General features: G+C 41.5%; 3 protein-coding genes across 3 annotated transcripts; 2 read left to right on the top strand and 1 right to left on the bottom strand.

Annotated features, from left to right (window-relative positions):
* Positions 1 to 1,078: 1,078 nt before the first annotated feature.
* zbtb49 (zinc finger and BTB domain containing 49) lies at positions 1,079 to 6,178 on the bottom strand. Its single transcript, XM_030052115.1, has 8 exons — positions 5,956 to 6,178; positions 5,388 to 5,583; positions 4,148 to 5,277; positions 3,975 to 4,021; positions 3,813 to 3,886; positions 3,491 to 3,573; positions 3,126 to 3,287; positions 1,079 to 2,366 (listed from the first exon to the last, which is right to left on the bottom strand). Exons 2-8 carry the CDS (start codon positions 5,537 to 5,539, stop codon positions 1,621 to 1,623), a joined length of 2,394 nt encoding a protein of 797 aa, XP_029907975.1. The 5' UTR covers positions 5,540 to 5,583; positions 5,956 to 6,178; the 3' UTR covers positions 1,079 to 1,620.
* Positions 6,179 to 6,202: 24 nt separating this feature from the next.
* lyar (Ly1 antibody reactive homolog (mouse)) lies at positions 6,203 to 9,760 on the top strand. Its single transcript, XM_030052116.1, has 8 exons — positions 6,203 to 6,680; positions 6,835 to 6,949; positions 7,124 to 7,231; positions 7,369 to 7,449; positions 8,301 to 8,661; positions 8,965 to 9,030; positions 9,250 to 9,335; positions 9,486 to 9,760. The coding sequence occupies exons 1-8, from the start codon at positions 6,559 to 6,561 to the stop codon at positions 9,621 to 9,623; spliced, it is 1,077 nt and encodes a 358-aa protein (XP_029907976.1). The 5' UTR covers positions 6,203 to 6,558; the 3' UTR covers positions 9,624 to 9,760.
* A 2,739-nt stretch (positions 9,761 to 12,499) lies between these two features.
* On the top strand, positions 12,500 to 17,620 carry tmem128 (transmembrane protein 128). The gene is made up of 5 exons (XM_030052688.1): positions 12,500 to 12,750; positions 14,213 to 14,345; positions 14,916 to 15,077; positions 16,552 to 16,660; positions 17,379 to 17,620. Exons 1-4 carry the CDS (start codon positions 12,651 to 12,653, stop codon positions 16,649 to 16,651), a joined length of 495 nt encoding a protein of 164 aa, XP_029908548.1. The 5' UTR covers positions 12,500 to 12,650; the 3' UTR covers positions 16,652 to 16,660; positions 17,379 to 17,620.
* The last annotated feature ends 1,338 nt before the right edge of the window (positions 17,621 to 18,958 follow it).

Raw genomic sequence — 18,958 nt, 5'->3', positions numbered from 1 at the left:
AACATTATGTCAGCGACACTTTGTTCCGGACTCTTCTAAACATAACCACAAATTTCACCTGGGATCTCCTCTCAGACCGTGAAGCATCAGGATCAGGTGTACTCTCTTACCCAGAATTCCTGTCTCTTGTCCATCACTGGTGACAAGTCTAATCTAAAGGGCACTGAAGGAGAATGAACACCATGACAACAGACTTATCCAATGCGTTGCTAGGCAACTAATCTGGTGGGCATGGAGTACCACAGTCTGTATGTTGTGACAATGATGGCCAATTATCAGCTACTTATCTTGCTGTGAACGCTTTTCTCCTCAGTGTGCCGTTTTCAACTCTCCCACCCTGCAGCAGTGGTGCAGTGTTTACCAGATGTGTGTGCATTGTGGATCATATTCATGGTCATAGACATATCATCGACATACTGACCCTCAATAAAAAGACAAAAACAAAATAAGCCCAAATGCAATGTTCATACCTTGAGGCAGTTGGATAGGTATACACAATATGCTATTGTGTATACTTATGCTGCCTAAACCAGGAAAATGGGAGTTTGTGCTTCACACACATAGCATGAGTATATAGAGTAAAGTGTGAGATTAGCTGTTTTGTGCTACACCTAACTAGTCAAAGCCGATGAGGATTATTTCACACACTGCACTGCCAAATGTTTTATACATTACATCACACATTGTAGCATCTGGTTTCTGGCTCCCCCTGTAGTCTATTAAAGGACAACAACACTACTATAGAATTGATTTCACTCAAGTCACCATGAAGCAACTGACTGTAATTATTATTGGTCAATATAAAATATGAAATCATGCTGATATAAAATTGAATAAATGTGGCATTACTAAATATTTTGAGTACATTATATTTGAGTAATAAACACGTTTATATTGTTCAGGCATTGAAATGGGTGTAGGTCTATCTGTGTGGGTCTATCCTCTTGTGCACTCTCTTTAACTGGCATGCGGTTCAGATAAAGGCTATTCACTGAGAAGACAAAAGACCCAATGTGTGACCATGTGCAAAACTAAAAATGATGCAAAAAGCAATACATTCTCCATGAAATACCAATATATGTCATACAAAACGGTGTATTTTATTGTCTTATATGAATATAGTACATAAATATTTGAAACTGATAGGTCAAAATAGGTCTGCATTGTTTATATTATAAAGCACAGTGCAAAGTGTACAAACTGAAAATACCTGAGTGCAATTTTCTCTTTTATTAGCTGTAAATTGGAAAACATTCTGCTAGATAATCCATAGCTGACTTCCATCCTGGGACTGTGGGCTGTGTTTAAAAAGAGCAGATACAGTTGAAACCTTCAATTTATTTAGTTAAAAAATAAACTGGGAAGCACTTCTTTTGACAGCTCTGGACACAATAAATGACGCCATCACAGTAATGCATGATTCAAACACTTTTTTTATGCGTTTTGTCTTATTCTGAGAGCTACCATTAACTGGTACCAGTGAATTTCAACCTACAAAGCACAAGGCAGCCGGCCTATCTTATCACTGCAACAAACACACTGACTGAGTAAACATCAGTGAAAAAGTGCAAGTCCCCTGAACAACTGAGTGCTGTGCTCATTTCAACTGGAACTGACCCCTCACTGCTCCATATCATTGTCATTCTGCAGGGTTTTCATCGCCAGGCCCCATAAAGTTACACTGGAGATGAACTGGCCTTCACTGGACCTGTAGGAGCCACTGTTGGGTCTGTTGGATGTTGAAAGGGAACCACAGTGGTTTTCTGCTGGGGGCAGGTAGGGCCGCCCCACCAGACCTCCCCCCATCTCCACTGCCACTGCCCCATTCTCCACATACGGGCCATAAACAGCCTCCTGAGGTAGGTTTGATTTGCCAAGCTTCATGTGGTCTGGGGCGGGTGGGGCTAGGCTCCTCTCCTGGTGGCTAGAGGAGAGAAGGTGATGAGGCACCAGGGAGCGCAGTTCAGGGAGGGACGTGGGAGGAGATGCTGGGCTGAGGTGCATGCTGGGAGGTGGAGTATCCACGTGTGGTGGTTGTGGAGGTGGTGGCAGAGGAGGAGGTGAGGGCTTCTCGATCCCTGTGTGGGACATCATACTGGGGAAGGGCTGCTCACTGGACGCTGCTGGAGGCTTGCTGTGGCTGACAGGTTTAGGGAATGAGGCTGTCCCGTCTGAGCTTCTAAGCTGCTCAGAGGTGTCTGTAACAGGGCTTTCGTCTGGAGGACCCTTGCAGTGCATGTTGCTGTGTCTCCTCAGCAGGGCAGAACGGGTGAAACTCTTACCACAGGTGTTACAGAGGTAGGGTCTCTCACCAGTGTGTGAACGCACATGGCGCCGCAGGTCTCCTGAGCCAATGAAGCACTTCCCTGCATTGAGTTAAATCACATGATGAGTGTAACAATGCTGAAGACACTGGAAAAAACATTGTTGGTAGAACCTTCAGGATGTCTTCACACCAAACATGTTGCACAGAATTTACTCTTTTTTTAATGTTTTTTTTTTTTTTTTTTTTTTTTTTTTGAGCAGAGGAGAGCACAATTTAAACTTGGGTGGCACCAAATACCTGTAACAACACCTGTAATGGAAATGTGAGTCTCAGGCCTCTTACAAAGGTACTGCAGTGTGGTTCAGTAGCAGTTACAGCATAATCCTAACTAACTAAAGACACAGGCATACGCAGGCGAATGTTGGCATCTGGTAGCAAACAGCTCATCATGCTCATGAAGCCTTGCAAGATGAAAGAAACCAAGGGTAACCTGCAGTCTGCATCGATGCTCGAGACAAATCTATTTTGCTTTGTTGAAGTTACTGTGACTGGAATTGGACTTGGACTTCTGACTCCCCGTCATTGCTGGCGTGCTGGTTGTGATTTGGCGGCCAAATGCAAAAATATAACAAAGACATTTCTCTGCTTTAGTTCAAATGAAAGAAATGGTGTGATCTCACCTATTGTGCTTTGTATAGAATATGGTGGAACGCACATCATAGGAAAAAAAAAAATCACATGCTGATAAACAAGGAATGGTCACACTGGTCAGAGCTGCATCTGTCTATGTCTATGGTGGACCATTACGACTAAAAGCAAATGTGGACAGCCTACCCACAGAGGAATACAGGCTGCTTACCACATGTGTCGCAGCGATGTGGTTTTTCCCCAGCATGGCGGACCTTGTGCTTCAGTAGCTTTCTCTCCATGTTGAAGGATTTTCCACACTGGTCACAGGTGAACATCCTGTCTGTGGTGTGGGTCTTCTTATGCTCCTTGAGATTGCTGAAGTTGCTAAACCCTGTGCCACCAACATGATGACAACATGATGAGACTAAATATGTTTCAATTTTCCAGCTGGGCCTTTTTAAAAAGCAGCTCAAGCAGGGAGCAACCATTTGTAGAGGTTCACCCTTTGAAATATCATAAGACTATTACATGGTAATGACTACACAGACTCATTTCTGTATAATAGATAGCGTTGTTTCCATCGCTGCCACATACCTCGACCACATATATCACAGAGGTGTGGCCTCTCTCCTGTGTGAACCACAATGTGACGCTGAACATCTCCTGCTGCAGCAAAGCTGAAGATCACAGATCAATATTCAAGTAACATAACACAACAACTGACTATAGGGACAATAAAACATAATAGCATTTAAATACATCTTTAATACAAATGTTCAATATAAAGTGTATGCAGATATACAATCTTGCAACAGATGAAAAACTGACAAACATCCTCATCCTTTAACATATAAACAAAGCATGGTGGAAATGGAGATAATGGAAACTGATATAATGAGTGTGGTTGATACTTTACCTTTTTCCACACAGCTCACAGATGTATGGTTTCTCTCCAGAATGTCGTCGTAAATGTGTCTGTAAATTCCCAGCCTGCAAAAACAAATTGGTAAGAGAGCCTGAAAGAACCTGAACCTATGAGAATAATGGTGACAAATTAAAATTTCACACCAGGCTGTACCTGCGAAAAGTTTTTCCCACAGACGTTACACTGAAAGGGCTTCTCACCTGCAAAAGCGAACACAGATTTGTCTCTGATAAAAGTATTACGATTAAAACTGTGAAACACTGCTTTAATTCTTTTCAAGTTATACATCACAAGTGCTGATAACTCAGTTACGAAAGGGAACTCACCAGTGTGTGAGCGTTTGTGAAGCTCCAGGTTGCTCGGGTGTTTGAAGATCTTTCCACACACCTCGCAGCAGTACTGCTTGTGTCCTGTCGGCTGTGGCTGCTCTGATGCCGTTTTTGGATCCTGCTCCTCTTGGTTCGCAGGTGGGGAACTGGGAAGTTGGGTATCTGTTGCCGTCTCAGGAGCCTCCTGTCTGCCCTCTGCAAGGCAGTCAGCAGGAGCCTCTGGAGCTTCAGTCTGGACCGAAGACTCTTCCTGGTGACTCTCTTTGGGAAAGCTGAGGACGGGTTCACTGGCTGATTCGGCACACATCTCTTCCAGAGCCTTCTGAGACCGCAGGTAGTTGTACTTCTTCAGGTAGACAGCCTTCTTTGGGCGCACTGGCTTGTTGAGCATGGAGTCTGCTGAGTCAGAGCTGGGGGTGGTTAAAGTTTCCACAGGTGATAATGAAGGGCCTGGGTTCTTTTCAGCCGGTGTAGAGGTGCAGGGCGGGTTAGGCTGAACTGTGTTTCCTGAGCACACAGGGGTGTTGTTACCACCCTGACTGACCCTGAGTTGACAGTGCTGCTCTTCCACCAACACCAAAGGACTTGGACCTTGACTTGCGGCAGCACTGTTCGTCTGTACTGCACTTTGTTTGAAGTACTGCTTGTTGTAGAAGTTGCGGAGCTTGTAGCCATGGATGAGCTGCCTCTCAACGGGTGTCTGGGTGCCACCAGCTGTCTCGCAGTTTGAGCTGCTATGAGGCGCAGAAACAGGCAACCTTTTGGTGTGGTCCAGGTCACTGCTGAAGCCAGGCCTCTGGGCTTCAGAGGGAGGACAGTGGAGCTCCATGTCATGAGGAAGACTATTTCCCAGGAGGCAGTCATGTTCTGAGGTCAGGACACCTGGCAGAGAGAAAGATGGGGTCTCCACCGGTGGAGGACAGGGCTTGAGAAAAGCATTGCACATGCTCTGGACATTGGGAACCTGCAAACACTGGGCAATGTCCAGAAGTGCTTGTACATTATCTTGGTTGATGTCAAGATGGGAGGTGTACATATAGTCCAATATTTGCCCAATGCCACCGACATCCTGGATAACCAAGTTGAACACATCATTCTTCTGACTCGGCGAATTTTGGAACAAAGACCTGGGAAGATCAAAGCCTAGGTTATTACTTCGCTATGGCGAAGGTATAAAGATGGAAAACTGCCACAAAGTCAGCGATGCAGTGCATGTACCCTAAAACAACAAAGGTACCTGAAATAAGAGCTGAAAGCAGCCAGGACATTTTTGTGGGCTTTGAAGCAGACCCCTTTGACCACCAGCATGCAGTCACACAGCAGCCCCTGGATCCTCTGCTCCTGCAGCTGCTGCAGGAGGTACGAGCTGTGGCTGGACAGCGCGTCCATGGTGGCTCAGCTGCGGGACCGCGCAACTCCGGCCATCAAACCAGCTACGGGACAGACGTCAAAACACGGCACGTTCAAGACAACAATCTGCATTTACACCGTGACAACACATCAACAGCCGATCAGAAATATGATCATCGATGCTGTATGTACACATTACAAAGACCGCGCGGATCCCTGATTCTGTGCCACGAGACCAACCAGGTAAAAATTGGACGAAAAATTGCTACAAAGCTAATCCGCTTTAACATGCACCGTGCAGGGGTGCTGCACCAAATCCACACTTTCACTTCATTACAGACAGGACGTGACACAGATGCGGTAAAAACACCCGCTTTTCAACTAAATCAATTCAGTATCGGCTGCTTCATCGTTAATGAGCGATCTAACCCTAGACAAGTGCCTCAGCAACTTACCTTTTATTTGGATGATTGGTCACTTGTCAGTGCAATACCTCACTTCCTGGTACAGCTCGCAGCCTACACATGAAGCAGATGACATAAAGTACAAGATTTTGAGACACAGCAGCAGTCATGAAAAAATCGTAATCGGGCGGAACAACACGCTAGGTCTGCTCAAACACTCGATTACAAATTAAATATCTAAACCGCAGCGAGAAACGGCCGTGACGACCCTGGTCGGAACCTTTCTTCAGTGCCGTTTGCGCACGGACGATAAATAATGCAGCTACCGAGTGTTACCGCGGTCACGTGTGTTTTGAAAACTTTTACAGGAATGGGGCAGAGAAGGTTTGCAGGATTATTTTAGGGCGCGACAAGCTTGATCATAGGACTATATAGGTTAATTTAATGTTGTCAGGTCTCTGCCGGCTTTAGCGAGGAGCTAGCTTTAGCTGACGTGAGCTCCGACCGGCGCTGTGACTCGTAGAAGGCATACCTGTGCTTTGGTACACTCATATAGCATCGTTGCCTGTAACAGAGCGCCGATCCCAGCAGATTCCGCTTTTTTTTTTTTTTTAAAGATAGCATCATAGCTCAGGTAGCAAGCCATTGTTCAAAATGGTTTTCTTCACCTGCAACGCGTGTGGCGAGTCCCTGAAGAAAGCGCAAGTCGATAAACACGTGAACATGTGCCGGGGCTGCCAGGTCCTGTCCTGCATCGACTGCGGCAAAGACTTCTGGTGATTACTCTCCCTGATTTTTTTTTTTTTTTTTTTTTTTTTTTTTTTGATGATCTAATGTTAGCGTTGTCTGTGATTTAGCCCTCCTCTTCGCTATAATAGGTGCATCAGTTTTTATTTGTTTTGATAATGTCTTTTTGTTGGTGCTCAACAGGGGGGATGACTACAAAAATCACATAAAATGCATCAGTGAGGATCAGAAGTATGGAGGCAAAGGCTACGAGGCCAAGTCAAACAAAGGGGATGTGAAGCAGCAGCAGTGGATACAGGTAGATGCAGCTGAACCTGTGTCTTTGTGTGTATTCTCCCTCTGTCCTGTTCAAATGGAGAGTGTCAGTAACACTGGAATTATGATTTTTTTTTTGCACTTATGTCATTTGAAAATGCATGCCAACACAAGACAACCCTACTGATTTACTAATCTGACAATCCTTCCCCTTTAGAGAATCCATGAAGCCATGAGCAAACCAGGAATCAGTCCAAAGCTGAAGGATGTGCTCAATCAAGTCAGCTCATACAACAACGTCCCAAGAAAGAAGGCCAAGTTTCAGGTCAGTACCATTCCCGTGAATAGGTTTCGTTCAAACTGCGTCATGCACGGTTGTGTCTGCCGGGTGGAGGGGTCAACAAGTCTGCACACGTGAACTAATCAGTTTTCCTTCCGTTTTCTCACATGACTCTTCTCCAGAACTGGATGAGGAACAGTGTGAAAATTTCCAACCCCAGTCTACAGGACGAAGTGTGGGACATCTTCTCTGCAGCCACCAATGTAAATTAGTCCATCTGTCTCAGCGATACTGCCAGTTTTGGTTTGTTTGCCAGTTTGCCTTACCATCAGTGACTGTCTGTTTATCTCGGAGAACTTCAGCTCCATTAATGGGCCCAAGCAAAAATTCTGAGATGAGACTGCCTTAACAGCTCCAGTGGCTTCAAAATGAATTTAAAGCAGCTGCACAGACTTACCTTCTTCACTCTATAGTAGGGATGGGACAGCATGCAGAAATATAGTGTATTACAATACCAAAAAGTGACAATGCGTCTCGTGGGGCCAAAAAAGTTAATCGCTGTGTCATCTATGTTTTATTTTGCTGGACTAATCGCAAATGATACAGTTACATAAGCTGTCCATCAAAATTATGGCATTTGCGCTTTGTGTTCGTCTTGTCTCATCCCTAATCTGTAAAGTATTTAATTACTGGAACAGTGTCTTCGCTTGTATGTAAATGCTGCTGTCAGTTTAGTATTATCCACCAGATGGTGCAGACGTGAATCCAAAGTCAGCACACTTCTAAACAAAAGTAAAGCCATGCTGAAGGAACACTGACTCTAAGGAGTGATCATGAACAGTCAGCATTTGAGATGGATATTAATAGGTGTATCTCTAACCTGTTCAATTCATAAGGTAAACCTATCCCCAGCCACTAAAACATTGCTATGTAAACCAGCTGAAATGATGCAAGTTATAGTGTGCATGATGATATGAGGAAAAAAATTGCAATGCTGTGCTCTTTTACGTGTTTTTTTTTTTTTTTTTTTAATTAATCAGTGCAATCAGTGTTGCTGTGACATTGTGAAAATCTTGGTTTGCCATGTTCTTTATGTGATTTGTAAATCTGACAGGGTCCAGAGGCCTCCACGCAGGCTGAGGAACCCAAGCAGACGGCGACTGAAGAGAAGACTGAGACTAATGGAAGTCCGGAGCAGAACGGTTCAACAGAGGAGGCACCCATGAAGAAGAAGAAGAAGCTGAACAAGCAGGAGCGCAAAGAGGCCCGTCAGCAGAAGAGCGGGAAGGTCAAGCGAGGTGCTGAAACAACGACCGCGCAAGAGCTGCAGGAAGAGCCGACTTGCATAAAGAAGAAAAAGGACAAGAAGAGAAAGAGGCAGTGTGAGGAAGAGGAGGATGGAGGGCAGAACGGGCACAGCGCTGAAGATCAGACCGCCACAAAGAAAAGGAAGAAAAGCAAGAAGGGCTCTGAAGGTCTGTCCATGATTTATTTGTTGATGCTGCTCTACGTACAGTCTTATTGTAATAATCTTTTCAGATCTCATTTGAATAATTCTGCAATATTCACACTCGTAGCTTTGCAACATTTGATTGACATCTCATTTGATTTCAAGGGAGAACTGACCACCAGTTGACAGCCAATAAAGACTGTCAGGATTCTTCTCAATTTTGCGCTACTGTGGTCATAACCCCATTTTTTAAAATTAAAAATAAATTATTTATGTCAACAATTGTCTTAAATGAATGTTTACCCATTTTACTGTATTTTATTTTCAGATGACCAAACAGAGTCTACTGAGGTGCACATGACAGAGGAGTCTGAGCAACAAGCGTCCCAGAAAGGTAGCATGGTTTTCAAAATCAGCATTTTTTTTTTTTTTTTTTTTTTTTTTTTTTTTTTCAATAAATTGGCATCTTTTAGTTGATGGGAGATGGTATTTGAGGGTACAGCCACCAGGGGTCAGTATTGTTTCCTTTGCTGACAGTGTGTTGCTGATGGGAAATGACCCTCAGCTTAAATATTCCATGATAGCAGCTAATTTATGATTTTGTCTGACTCAGGCAAATTCAACTGGAAGGGAACGATCAAAGCGGTCCTGAGAGAATCACCTGAACAGGAACTTTCAGTGAAGAAACTCAGGAAGAAGGTGAGGCTTTCAGCTTCAGCTACTCACTTTGTATAATCCACACATCTCAAGTGTCACATTTTACTCAGTCAGTGTTAACACATTGCATTTCACCCTCCAAGCGAACCTATTTTTCAGATAATATTGCAGTGTTTGCTTTTTATTTGACAGGTTATGGCAGCTTATTACGCATTCAGTGGTGACAGCAATTTCAAGTCAGAAGAGGAGTTGCTGGCACTTTTCAGCAAGAAGATCAATGGCAATCCCAAGTTTAAGGTTTTGAAAGAGAAAGTTAGACTTGTAAAGTAGATATCTCTCATCCCAGTGTCATTAAATTCATGTTGTATGTAGACTTTTAAATATCAAGAGCCAGTGTTGTCTGACCTCTGTCTTGGATGTTTTTATAAAGATGACATCATCTTGAAGATTAAATAATCTTACTACCAGTTCATGACTTTATTCTGTGATATTTTAAGACAATTCTGAAAGGATGGCGAACTCAATATATAATATTACATAAACCTGAAAACATGCTATGCAGCAGGTTCATGCAGACATAAAGAGCACCTATTGATTTTGTGAAAATATTGAATACTATACCGTCATGTGAATGCAAATACATTATTTCTGAGAGGAGTGCTGCATAGTTTGAGTCCATTGAAGTGGTGAGCGACCCATTTAAAATATTTTCAGTTGTTGTGCTGACTGCAGCGGGCCCGGCAGCAAGAGTAAGACTTTGCACACATTAGCAGGTGTAGCATGTGTCACTTTTATGTGTATAATATGCCAATTGTGGTAGACGACAGCTCTGTTTCACATTCCAAGCCCATGGTAAGGCTGGGAAACGGCACCTTATCTGTGGGATTGGATGTTGGAATGGGGGAAGGGAAGGGGGAGAGGTGCACCTAAGGTGAATTTGACTCTCACACGGGACGGGGCTAATGCACATTCCTCGGCACCCCGAACGGGGTTCACTTGGCCAGGGACACAGAAGCTCCATAGAAGCAGGACGCTTGGTGTCAGCCTCAGGTGAAGTTTTAATGCTGTCTGATTTTCCACCGTTAGAATGAGCAGCCTCTTTACCCTGTGTACACATGCACACACACACATACACACACACACACACACACAAGGAACTACAGGAGGAAATCTGCCCAGCTTTATGAAGCTCTGCTAATCCCAGCAGGTTTAACACTGATACTCATTCATCACACTGCTTTCCTGTAATTGTATATTGCATACTTTGGGTATTAGTGAAGCTGTTACTCAAGTTTGCTAGTATTAAAATGGTGTTTTATGGCCCACAGTTGGACTCAAGATTACTTCATTCTTTGTTTCAAACCAGACCCCACATGGCACTAACAGAAACTGAAGCTAAGCCTGTCGTTTACTGTTTTGAAAAAAAAAATATTGACTGTCAGATCAAAATCTTATCTCTGCCTTTAGATGGAGTTGGAGGAAGAGTATACTCAGTATGACTTGCCCTGTGGTAATTTATCCTTTTACCTTTTATTTTAAACAGCTGTCACTGTCACTGACACTGTCCTTTTCATGTTTCACTTCAGGTAAACCGGACTTGTCCAGTTGTACTAACATTGTAGGACATTTGGGCCACTGTGTGGAAGTGTCAAACATGACTAGGCGTTTCTTTTTACTAATCCCCAGAGTGAGCAACAAGCTGGTAACTGTAGCGTGCAGTAAACAGCAGCATCACAGTAAAAGCCTAGTAACACTCCACCTGTTGCATCTGTGCAGGAACAGCAAAATAAACAGCTGACCATGTTTTTGACCTATTTGTGTGTGAAATGCAAGTCTCAAGTGGAGAGAAAGTTTCCTAAAAATGAAAAAAAGGAAAGAAAAAATAGTATGCTAGGAAAAACTTAGAGAGTCTTTGGAAAGAGGTTGATTTTTAATCAAGAGCAACACAGCCAAACAGCAAGCATCTACAGCAGTAATCACATGACAAGACAGATGAGATGGACAATCTATTTTTCAGAGATCACTGTGTATATATTGGCGTTGGACAGATAGGGATTTTTGAGGGATGATAACAAAGAGCCAAATAATCAATAATTTGTGTTCTGTATTTAAATTTAACCACTGCCCAATGACATGTCAAATAAATCAAACACCAGAATTAAAAGAAGTCCTCTGAAATAACATTTAAACCACAGGGCACTAAAACTCTTTTTAAACCAGTGATAATAAAAATCTTTGGGTGGCTGCTCCTTCAGGCAGCTGAGGCAGGTTTCACAGACCGTCACCCTGAAACTAGTTATGTAAAGTCATATTTTTATCCCCACAGGCTTTGATTAAGTGCAATTTGGAGAGAATTGGACAATGTATTTATTGTTCTTTAACTATTTGGTGACAGTCTCTTTATGTGACATACACTTGATACATCATGCGCAGGTATCTGAACAGGACAAGAGGGCAATTATGACAGTTCATTGTTATGAACATCAAACCGGCTGCAACAAAGTGTGCAGTGTGACAACTCTGTGATCTGCACCAGCCCTGCCTCTGCCTCATCACAGCTTTCCAGTTCAGCAGTGAAGTGGGACTAAAGTTAGTGTAATACCAAGTCCTTGTCAGTAAATCAGTGTAAATGTAGACAGTCAAGATAAGCCTCGTCCAGTAGCCTGGATCATGTTACATTAGCTGATGAGAGATGTGCATGTCCTCCTGTTTGGAAAGATTTTAAGTCTCAGACGTGGAAAAAAAAAAATACATATGGATATGCATCCAAAACAAACTTTGCTTTTATTACTTTGTCGATTCTGACAAATGTTCTGACTAATTCTGACAAACAATCCATGCATGATTGCATGAATCACCGTTTGCGCTGTAAATGCAGATTTAATGCTGCAAAAGCCTGCTGCTGCCTGATCAAATGCTAGCATGGGATCACCGATTAGATTCATTATGCCTGCATGTATTATTCATGATTTTGCGCAGTTTCCAGGTTAAATAAGTGGTTCAGCTTACAGCCAAGCTAACCTTAACCCCTCACACTCCTCCGTCCACTCCACAGAATGAATATAACCTGATTTTACTGCTGATGGAAAAGTGTATTTGCACATGTGGCACTGTGAGGAGCTGTAATGCACAACCATGAGCCGCTGCACAGAGGCTCGGACCAAAACTACAAGTGTCGATCAAAATATGCGTCATAAAAAAGAGCCTGGCATTTTAACAGGAAGTGCTATCTTTCCCATGGCTAGTTAGATGTTAGCGTTTAGCCAACTCGTTACCAGATTAGTGAGATAAACTAAAACCAACAACAGCAACAACCACAACAAAAAAAGGGCTACAAGGGAGCGCAGGATCAACGACATGTTAAACGACAATGAGCTTGCAACTTTGAGAAACAGGTTTAGGAAAGATGCCACATTTCTTTTGCAAGGAACGGCATCGGATGACCAAGATGAAAAGAGTAAGCATCTCCAACACAGAGAGCTAACCTTAACTGTAATCTGTTGTTGTTGTTGACACAGCTAGCTAATATTGATTGGTGACAGTGTATACAGATTTTTTGTTGGACAATGTTGCCGATTCTGCTGATGTCAACGTTTGTATTTACCGATAACAAATGGAAGAAAAGCTCCTCGGTGTCTGGAAATGCCTGTATCACAAGTCGACGTGAAAACACTGGTGGAAATATGTGAAGGCAACAGGTCGGGGCTGCCGGGCTGGGCTGCGGGCAGCTCCTGCAGCAGACAATAGGCTATTCTTGAAGCCCTTACTGGTCGGGATCCAGCAATTCTTGATTGTTTTGACTGTGTGCAAACGCTGTGTCAGCACTGCAAGCAACACGATCCAAACTATACTGTTGCACTGTAGCCTCTCCAGGAGTCATCTCTTTGCCAGTGCAAATTGATATGCATAATAAAAGCAGCAGACCAAACATTTGCTGAATGCTCATCCCTTTTCTATTGATGGCCACAGTGAAGGGGATTTAATATTAAAGATTTCCATATTCCAAGTAGATGCTTCAGAGTGGCAAGAATAGGCTGTGGCTATAACATATCCAGTGGCTTTTGGAGAGGATAATGTAATTTGATGAAGTAAGATGTAGGCTAACTATCTGTTCAGGGCATGGAGTTCATCCTGAACTCTGCCTGGGAGGGAGCTGCTTGCTTAAGCACTTCACCAGCCAGCAGCTGGCATTGATATGTTTAATCAACCACTAAATTATAGAGATTAATAGCTCTCCAAAACGTAAGCTTATCTCTGAGAAACATACCTGCTTCACCGCAAAAGCTCCTTAAACTTGAGGAGTGGGGATTGTGCACATTCAGTTAAGGCAATATACTTCTCATATTTGGTAATCAATGCAACACCACGCTATAGCCTTAAACCTTTCTGTGCTCAGTTTTCTTTGTGTCCTGGAGTATGGCACAACTGAACTGATGCCACCACTTTTAATGTACACCTTGACATCTGGCTCAAGAAACTTACTTTTGTTCATTAGCAACAGATTCTGTGCAGTGGTCAAAGTTAAAAAGTAATTTTACTGTCAGAGGTGTAAGCTTTTTCATTTAAGGAGTGACTGAGTGGTGACTGGAAAACATTTACATTTTTGGCCCCAAATATGTAAATTGTAATGTTTGTAACCAATGGGCTAAAAAAAAAAAAAAAAAAAATACAGCTTCCATCTTCAGGCAAATCTCTTCAAGAATATGTAAACATACGACGGGAATTTATATGGTCAGTTTAGATGGTCATGATTCATACAGAGATGTCTTTTTATTAACTTGCCTCTCTTTTTATTAACTTGCCTCTCTTTTTAATTGACTATCTTTTAAACAGCCATGGAGTGACACGACTACACTTAGCATCCAAACAGTTTACTTCGTTTTTTTTTTTTTCTAATTGTGCTTTTCTGTATCTTTTAGGCCAAGAGGAGAAAGATACAAAACCACTCCCTCGCATTAACAGACACTCCGTTTTCTGGATCGTGGCTTCCGTAGCTGTGACCTACTACGTGGATTTCCTCCGTGTCATTATGGAGGATGACGATATCAAAAGGTGTGAGAGCTGTGAGGAAGACCCAGGATGTAAACTGAATTGTCATGGCATATGCGTACTGCGTTAAAGAAAGCGAATGGACATTTTTTTTTTCTGTTTCTGGGCCCATAGATTCACACTACATACTGGCACAGTTTGTGTACAAATCGATAGTGTTATTTCATTGTTGTGCAGAAACCTCAAAGTCTTAAGTGAAATTAAAGGATTACATGGTCCTCTGTGCAGACATGCAGTTCTACCATCCCTTGCGGTCACTTCAAAACCCATTGGATGAACTCAGAAATGCATGATCAGTCTGAAAAGGAGGTTGCTTTTTATTAGCTCTTGAAAAGCTGACATTTGGGACTTTTCACATGACAGCGATAGTTTGGGAGAAGAATCAGTGTGTTGCAACTGTGAAACTAATCAATTTTCTTGTAATAAGTGGAGAAAAGAATGCCCTTTATATGATGTGATTTTTCCTTATTGGCTAAGCTAATTGACATTTTGCAGATGGTATGATCTGCTTTATTTAGTCTCTAAAAAGTATGTGTTCAGATCCTATACATTTCCTTCCATTTTTTTCTCCAGATGGTGGTTCAATGTGGGTTTAGTGCTGCTGGGAATCTCCCTGTCTTTGGCCATGTTTTGCATCGTGTACCTGGAGTGGTTCAAAGGCATCCAGCACTATGACCAGGAGTACCCCGCCATTCCTCCCATCACCACAGCAGCCTTCATCGCGGCATCTTGCAGGTAAAACAACGCATGGCCTTTAACTTGAAGCCATCCTTTCGAGTTCCTAATGAAAAAACGAACAAACAAACAAACAAAAAACTGCAGAGCATTGTTTTCAGTCTCCGAAAAAGTTCATGAAGGCACCAGGCGTGAAAGGCGTGAAAAACTGCTCAGTCTTAATCATGATTTGAATATTACCCCTGTTTGCCATTGAGATTTCACTGAAACCACTGCAGTCACTGTAGGTAAGGACAGATAATTAAAAACTCACGACAGGCTGTGATATATAGAAAATAACCCCCCTCCCTCCCACGTCAGAAGCCATTCTCCTTGCCTCGGTAGATGAGAGGCGAGATCTTGCTGAGTTAGTGAGTTTGCTCATTCAGAAATGCTGACTGCTCTGATTTGATTTCTTAACCCAACATGAGAAATAGTCCGTAACATCTGCTTGTGTTCAGGACAAGATAGAGCACAGCAAACTGCCAAACGCTTAATTCAATTTATCAGGGGCATAGATAGAAAAGGCACTATTATCCGTCTAGACGCCGTCAATACAGAATGTCTGCCGATCTGACATGTAGAATGAAGATTGCCGTTCAGCTGTAAAAAAAAAAACAAAAAAAAACAGATCTGTTATTGCACCTACTGCAAATTCCGTATTCATCAAGCACTTCACCCCCAATCAGTGAAGATCAGAAAAGAGTGTCGAGGTAAGAGTTATTTTGAAAAAAGGTCTTTGTTTGTGTCTTATCGCAGTACAAGGTGGGGCTTTACCACATCGTCCTCACCTCTGTTTAATCCTGTTATAGAGATTGTCTCTGGTCAATTAGGAACTGAGTAAGGGACTATTACATTAGGACTATACAATACCACTTCTATTATTATTATTATTATTATCCTTTTTTTGTTTGAATGTATGTCAGATGTACAGTATGACAGTGTAGGAGACACCTTAGTTGCATTAATAGTATCTTTTTAATTATTTATTTTTTATTGGTGAAGCAAGACAAATACATAACAAATGGTTTAGTAGATAGATGTTTCATGACATCACATACATACATGCAGTTCTACAGTGGCATACAGCATTACATTAAACAGAGACTGGAGGCCTAAATGTTAAGGATGAGATGAAACGGCAAATGACTGTCAGAAAGGAAGAAAAGAAAAACAAGAGAAGAAAGAGAAAATCAACTAAAGCTACCTGACATTTTGATTTTCTTTGACTTTATAGGACTCAGATTCCCCTTCTTTATATCTATATGGTAAATTTTATGCTAGAGAAGAAGAAAACAGATAAATTAAGAAATAAAAAGGGAAAAAGGGTCTGCGCCATCTCCCAGTGGGACAGGGTGCACAACACTGTGGGGATATGGGAGTTTAGATTATTAATACTATTTTTTTACTATCTTTAATATTATCTTTATGACCCCAGTATTTCCACCTACATTTTTTTTTTCCATTTTAAGTGATATTTGTTTTTCCCTTACAGTTTTAACATAGCACTGTGGCCAGTGTGGTCCTTCTTCACTCCGCTCATACTCTTCACCCAGTTCATGGGTGTGGTCATGTTCATCTCTGTACTGGGCTGAGGCTGACAGGTGAGGCCTGTGGTTTGATGAAATGCAGCTGGGCACTGCACCTTTTTGATCATTTGTTTGAATTTTATGAAATACAGCTGCACTTCTTTATATTATTGGATGAAAAAATGACACTGCATTTCATTAATCCTTTGAAATTAGGCTGAAATTGTGGAAAGTTTGATTTTGGAAATGGATATGTATTAGGTACACCTGCACAATCTAATACAGTCCGATACAACTGTTGTGCTATAAAGTTTACTTTTCTGATGCCTATAATGCTCAGGTTTTCTTTTTGTCACAGTAATAGAGGTGTTCATTCAATTCTGTGTTTGACACTGAGTTCATAGTTAGTGCTGCTGTTGTACGGGACTGCATTTTATTGAGAGCTGTTTCTACTATTCTGTCCCCCCTCATGTACATAAATAGGGAGGACAAAAAATTAGAAACACCTCTCAATATAATGTAGTCCAGTACAAGACCTCTGCAAACTACAACCTCAGTAATAAACATATATCAAATTGACATTCTCCACAATGTCAACAAAAACTGAACATTATAAAAGGTGTTAAAAGGTGGAATTTAGAGCTGTTGCGCTGAACTGCATTAGATTGTACAGGTGGACATAATCAAGGGGACACTGAGTTTATATTTCCTGTTATATGATTTTATTAATGAAGACTGGCTTTTTGTACACACGAAGAATCATAACTTTACATCATCTGCTTTTGTTTTGCAGCTCCAGTGGCCTATTTTTGTTGACCATGTAATTGACGTTTGTTTTAATAAATTAATAAGAAATTTGTTTTAAGAGTAAGTATTGTGCCATTTATATTTTTTATTGACAAAACTACCAAAGCTCTTCATTTTATAGGCTAATAGTCCCAATGCAGTTGCATTTGTTAATATAAAGTTGTGCTGAATAATGTAAAATAATGTTCAAATGCGTTGGCTTTTTGTTTAATAAACTTTTATAAATAATTTTACATTCTGAATGTGTCTTTATTATGCATAACAAACTTGTTGTCTTTGCTGGATCAAGCATGCCACTCAACAAAGCCACATTATAGACATCTGCCAGTGATTGCAAATAATAAGTCTGTAAATGCAGGTTCTTGACTTCTCTGGCCACTGGCAGTAGGTTCATTCACAGAAAATACATTCTTAATTTGGCCAACACATTTGCATTAAAAATTTCAAGTTTGGCGCCCCCTGTTGAAACAGTTTTGCCCAGCTTCTGCCCTGTATTTACTTAGTGATTTCCTGGATTCAAATAATTTTTATTCACTGAAAATTAGTGTCCAAGCTTTTGATGGGAATCACAATATGGGGCTGATAAATGGGATTTTTCCACATATTTTGAGGCTGCAAAAGTGTAAAGTTTTTAAATACTGGTCTTAAAAAAATACCTTTATAGTCAAATATGATGAACATTTGTTTGGATAATACAGCTTTGATTATTATTAAGTATTGTCTCAATATTTCATGTTTGTTATGATAGGACAAACACGGGCTTCAGGCTGAGAACCACCACATGCACCGATGACCACAGAGAAATACAATTATTCCCTAGGAAAAAGAAAATAAGGGAAAAAAATAGAAAAAAGAACTACAATAGTAAACACATTTTAGGAAGCTACTATACAATAATTAGTAATATTTTCTGCCCTTAGGGAAATTATGCTGGTACCACAGGAAGATTTATTAAAAAAAAAAAAAAAAAAAAAAAAATCATTAATTTGTCTACTTTATAGTCACTATAGCCTCAGCTTACTCTTAAATACCACAGATAGACACAATATACAGAGTTATTACGGTGATTTTTCCTTGGGGCAGGCACAGCACATGGGGGTATGATCAAAAGGACTCTACCCTTTCCAAACCGGGCGCGAGCAGTTAATCAGATCCTGGTTTCCGCTCCTGTGTCTGCATTGTCCTGACAAACGATCTCACGTGAACCCACCAGGTGAGGCGGTCATCAGCTCAGGTATCAGTTTGTTAATGATTGAGCTCGCAAATAAAAGAGCGACGACGATTAATTAATGTATCATAAAAGCCTCCTAAATGGGTCGTCTCTATGCGTCTATTGGGATGTCTGCCTTATTACGATGCGACATTTGTTGAAAATGATTCAGTACTCCAACTAAAGTCAGTGAGGTTGTTTTGTGAATGTTAGTGATGTGTAAACAGCTGAGTGCCACATAAACAATGTCCAATCCAATCAAAATCTTCAGACATGGCTAATCAGTCGCTCATTAAAGCGCCTTGATAACTTATGGATCTCACTCTTTTGTTTATCGCGCTGATTCCCAATGATTA

Source organism: Myripristis murdjan, chromosome 5 (genome assembly GCF_902150065.1).
Source record: "Myripristis murdjan chromosome 5, fMyrMur1.1, whole genome shotgun sequence".
Lineage (NCBI taxonomy): Eukaryota > Metazoa > Chordata > Actinopteri > Holocentriformes > Holocentridae > Myripristis > Myripristis murdjan.
The sequence above is the reverse complement of the archived record's forward strand: the minus strand, read 5'-3'. Positions and strand labels throughout refer to the sequence as shown.

What these genes read in the sequence shown, in the direction of transcription:
- zbtb49 (XM_030052115.1), bottom strand. Translation starts at nt 5,539, where the DNA reads ATGGACGCGCTGTCCAGCCACAGCTCGTACCTCCTGCAGCAGCTGCAG. An exon ending in CTGTGATATATGTGGTCGAG is followed by an intron (nt 3,288 to 3,490) that starts GTATGTGGCAGC and finishes TTGGTGGCACAG; the next exon opens with GGTTTAGCAACTTCAGCAAT. An exon ending in ACATCGCTGCGACACATGTG is followed by an intron (nt 2,367 to 3,125) that starts GTAAGCAGCCTG and finishes AACTCAATGCAG; the next exon opens with GGAAGTGCTTCATTGGCTCA.
- lyar (XM_030052116.1), top strand. Translation starts at nt 6,559, where the DNA reads ATGGTTTTCTTCACCTGCAACGCGTGTGGCGAGTCCCTGAAGAAAGCG. An exon ending in AGCAGCAGCAGTGGATACAG is followed by an intron (nt 6,950 to 7,123) that starts GTAGATGCAGCT and finishes CTTCCCCTTTAG; the next exon opens with AGAATCCATGAAGCCATGAG. An exon ending in TCTTCTCTGCAGCCACCAAT is followed by an intron (nt 7,450 to 8,300) that starts GTAAATTAGTCC and finishes TAAATCTGACAG; the next exon opens with GGTCCAGAGGCCTCCACGCA.
- tmem128 (XM_030052688.1), top strand. Translation starts at nt 12,651, where the DNA reads ATGTTAAACGACAATGAGCTTGCAACTTTGAGAAACAGGTTTAGGAAA. An exon ending in GGATGACCAAGATGAAAAGA is followed by an intron (nt 12,751 to 14,212) that starts GTAAGCATCTCC and finishes TGTATCTTTTAG; the next exon opens with GCCAAGAGGAGAAAGATACA. An exon ending in GAGGATGACGATATCAAAAG is followed by an intron (nt 14,346 to 14,915) that starts GTGTGAGAGCTG and finishes TTTTTTCTCCAG; the next exon opens with ATGGTGGTTCAATGTGGGTT.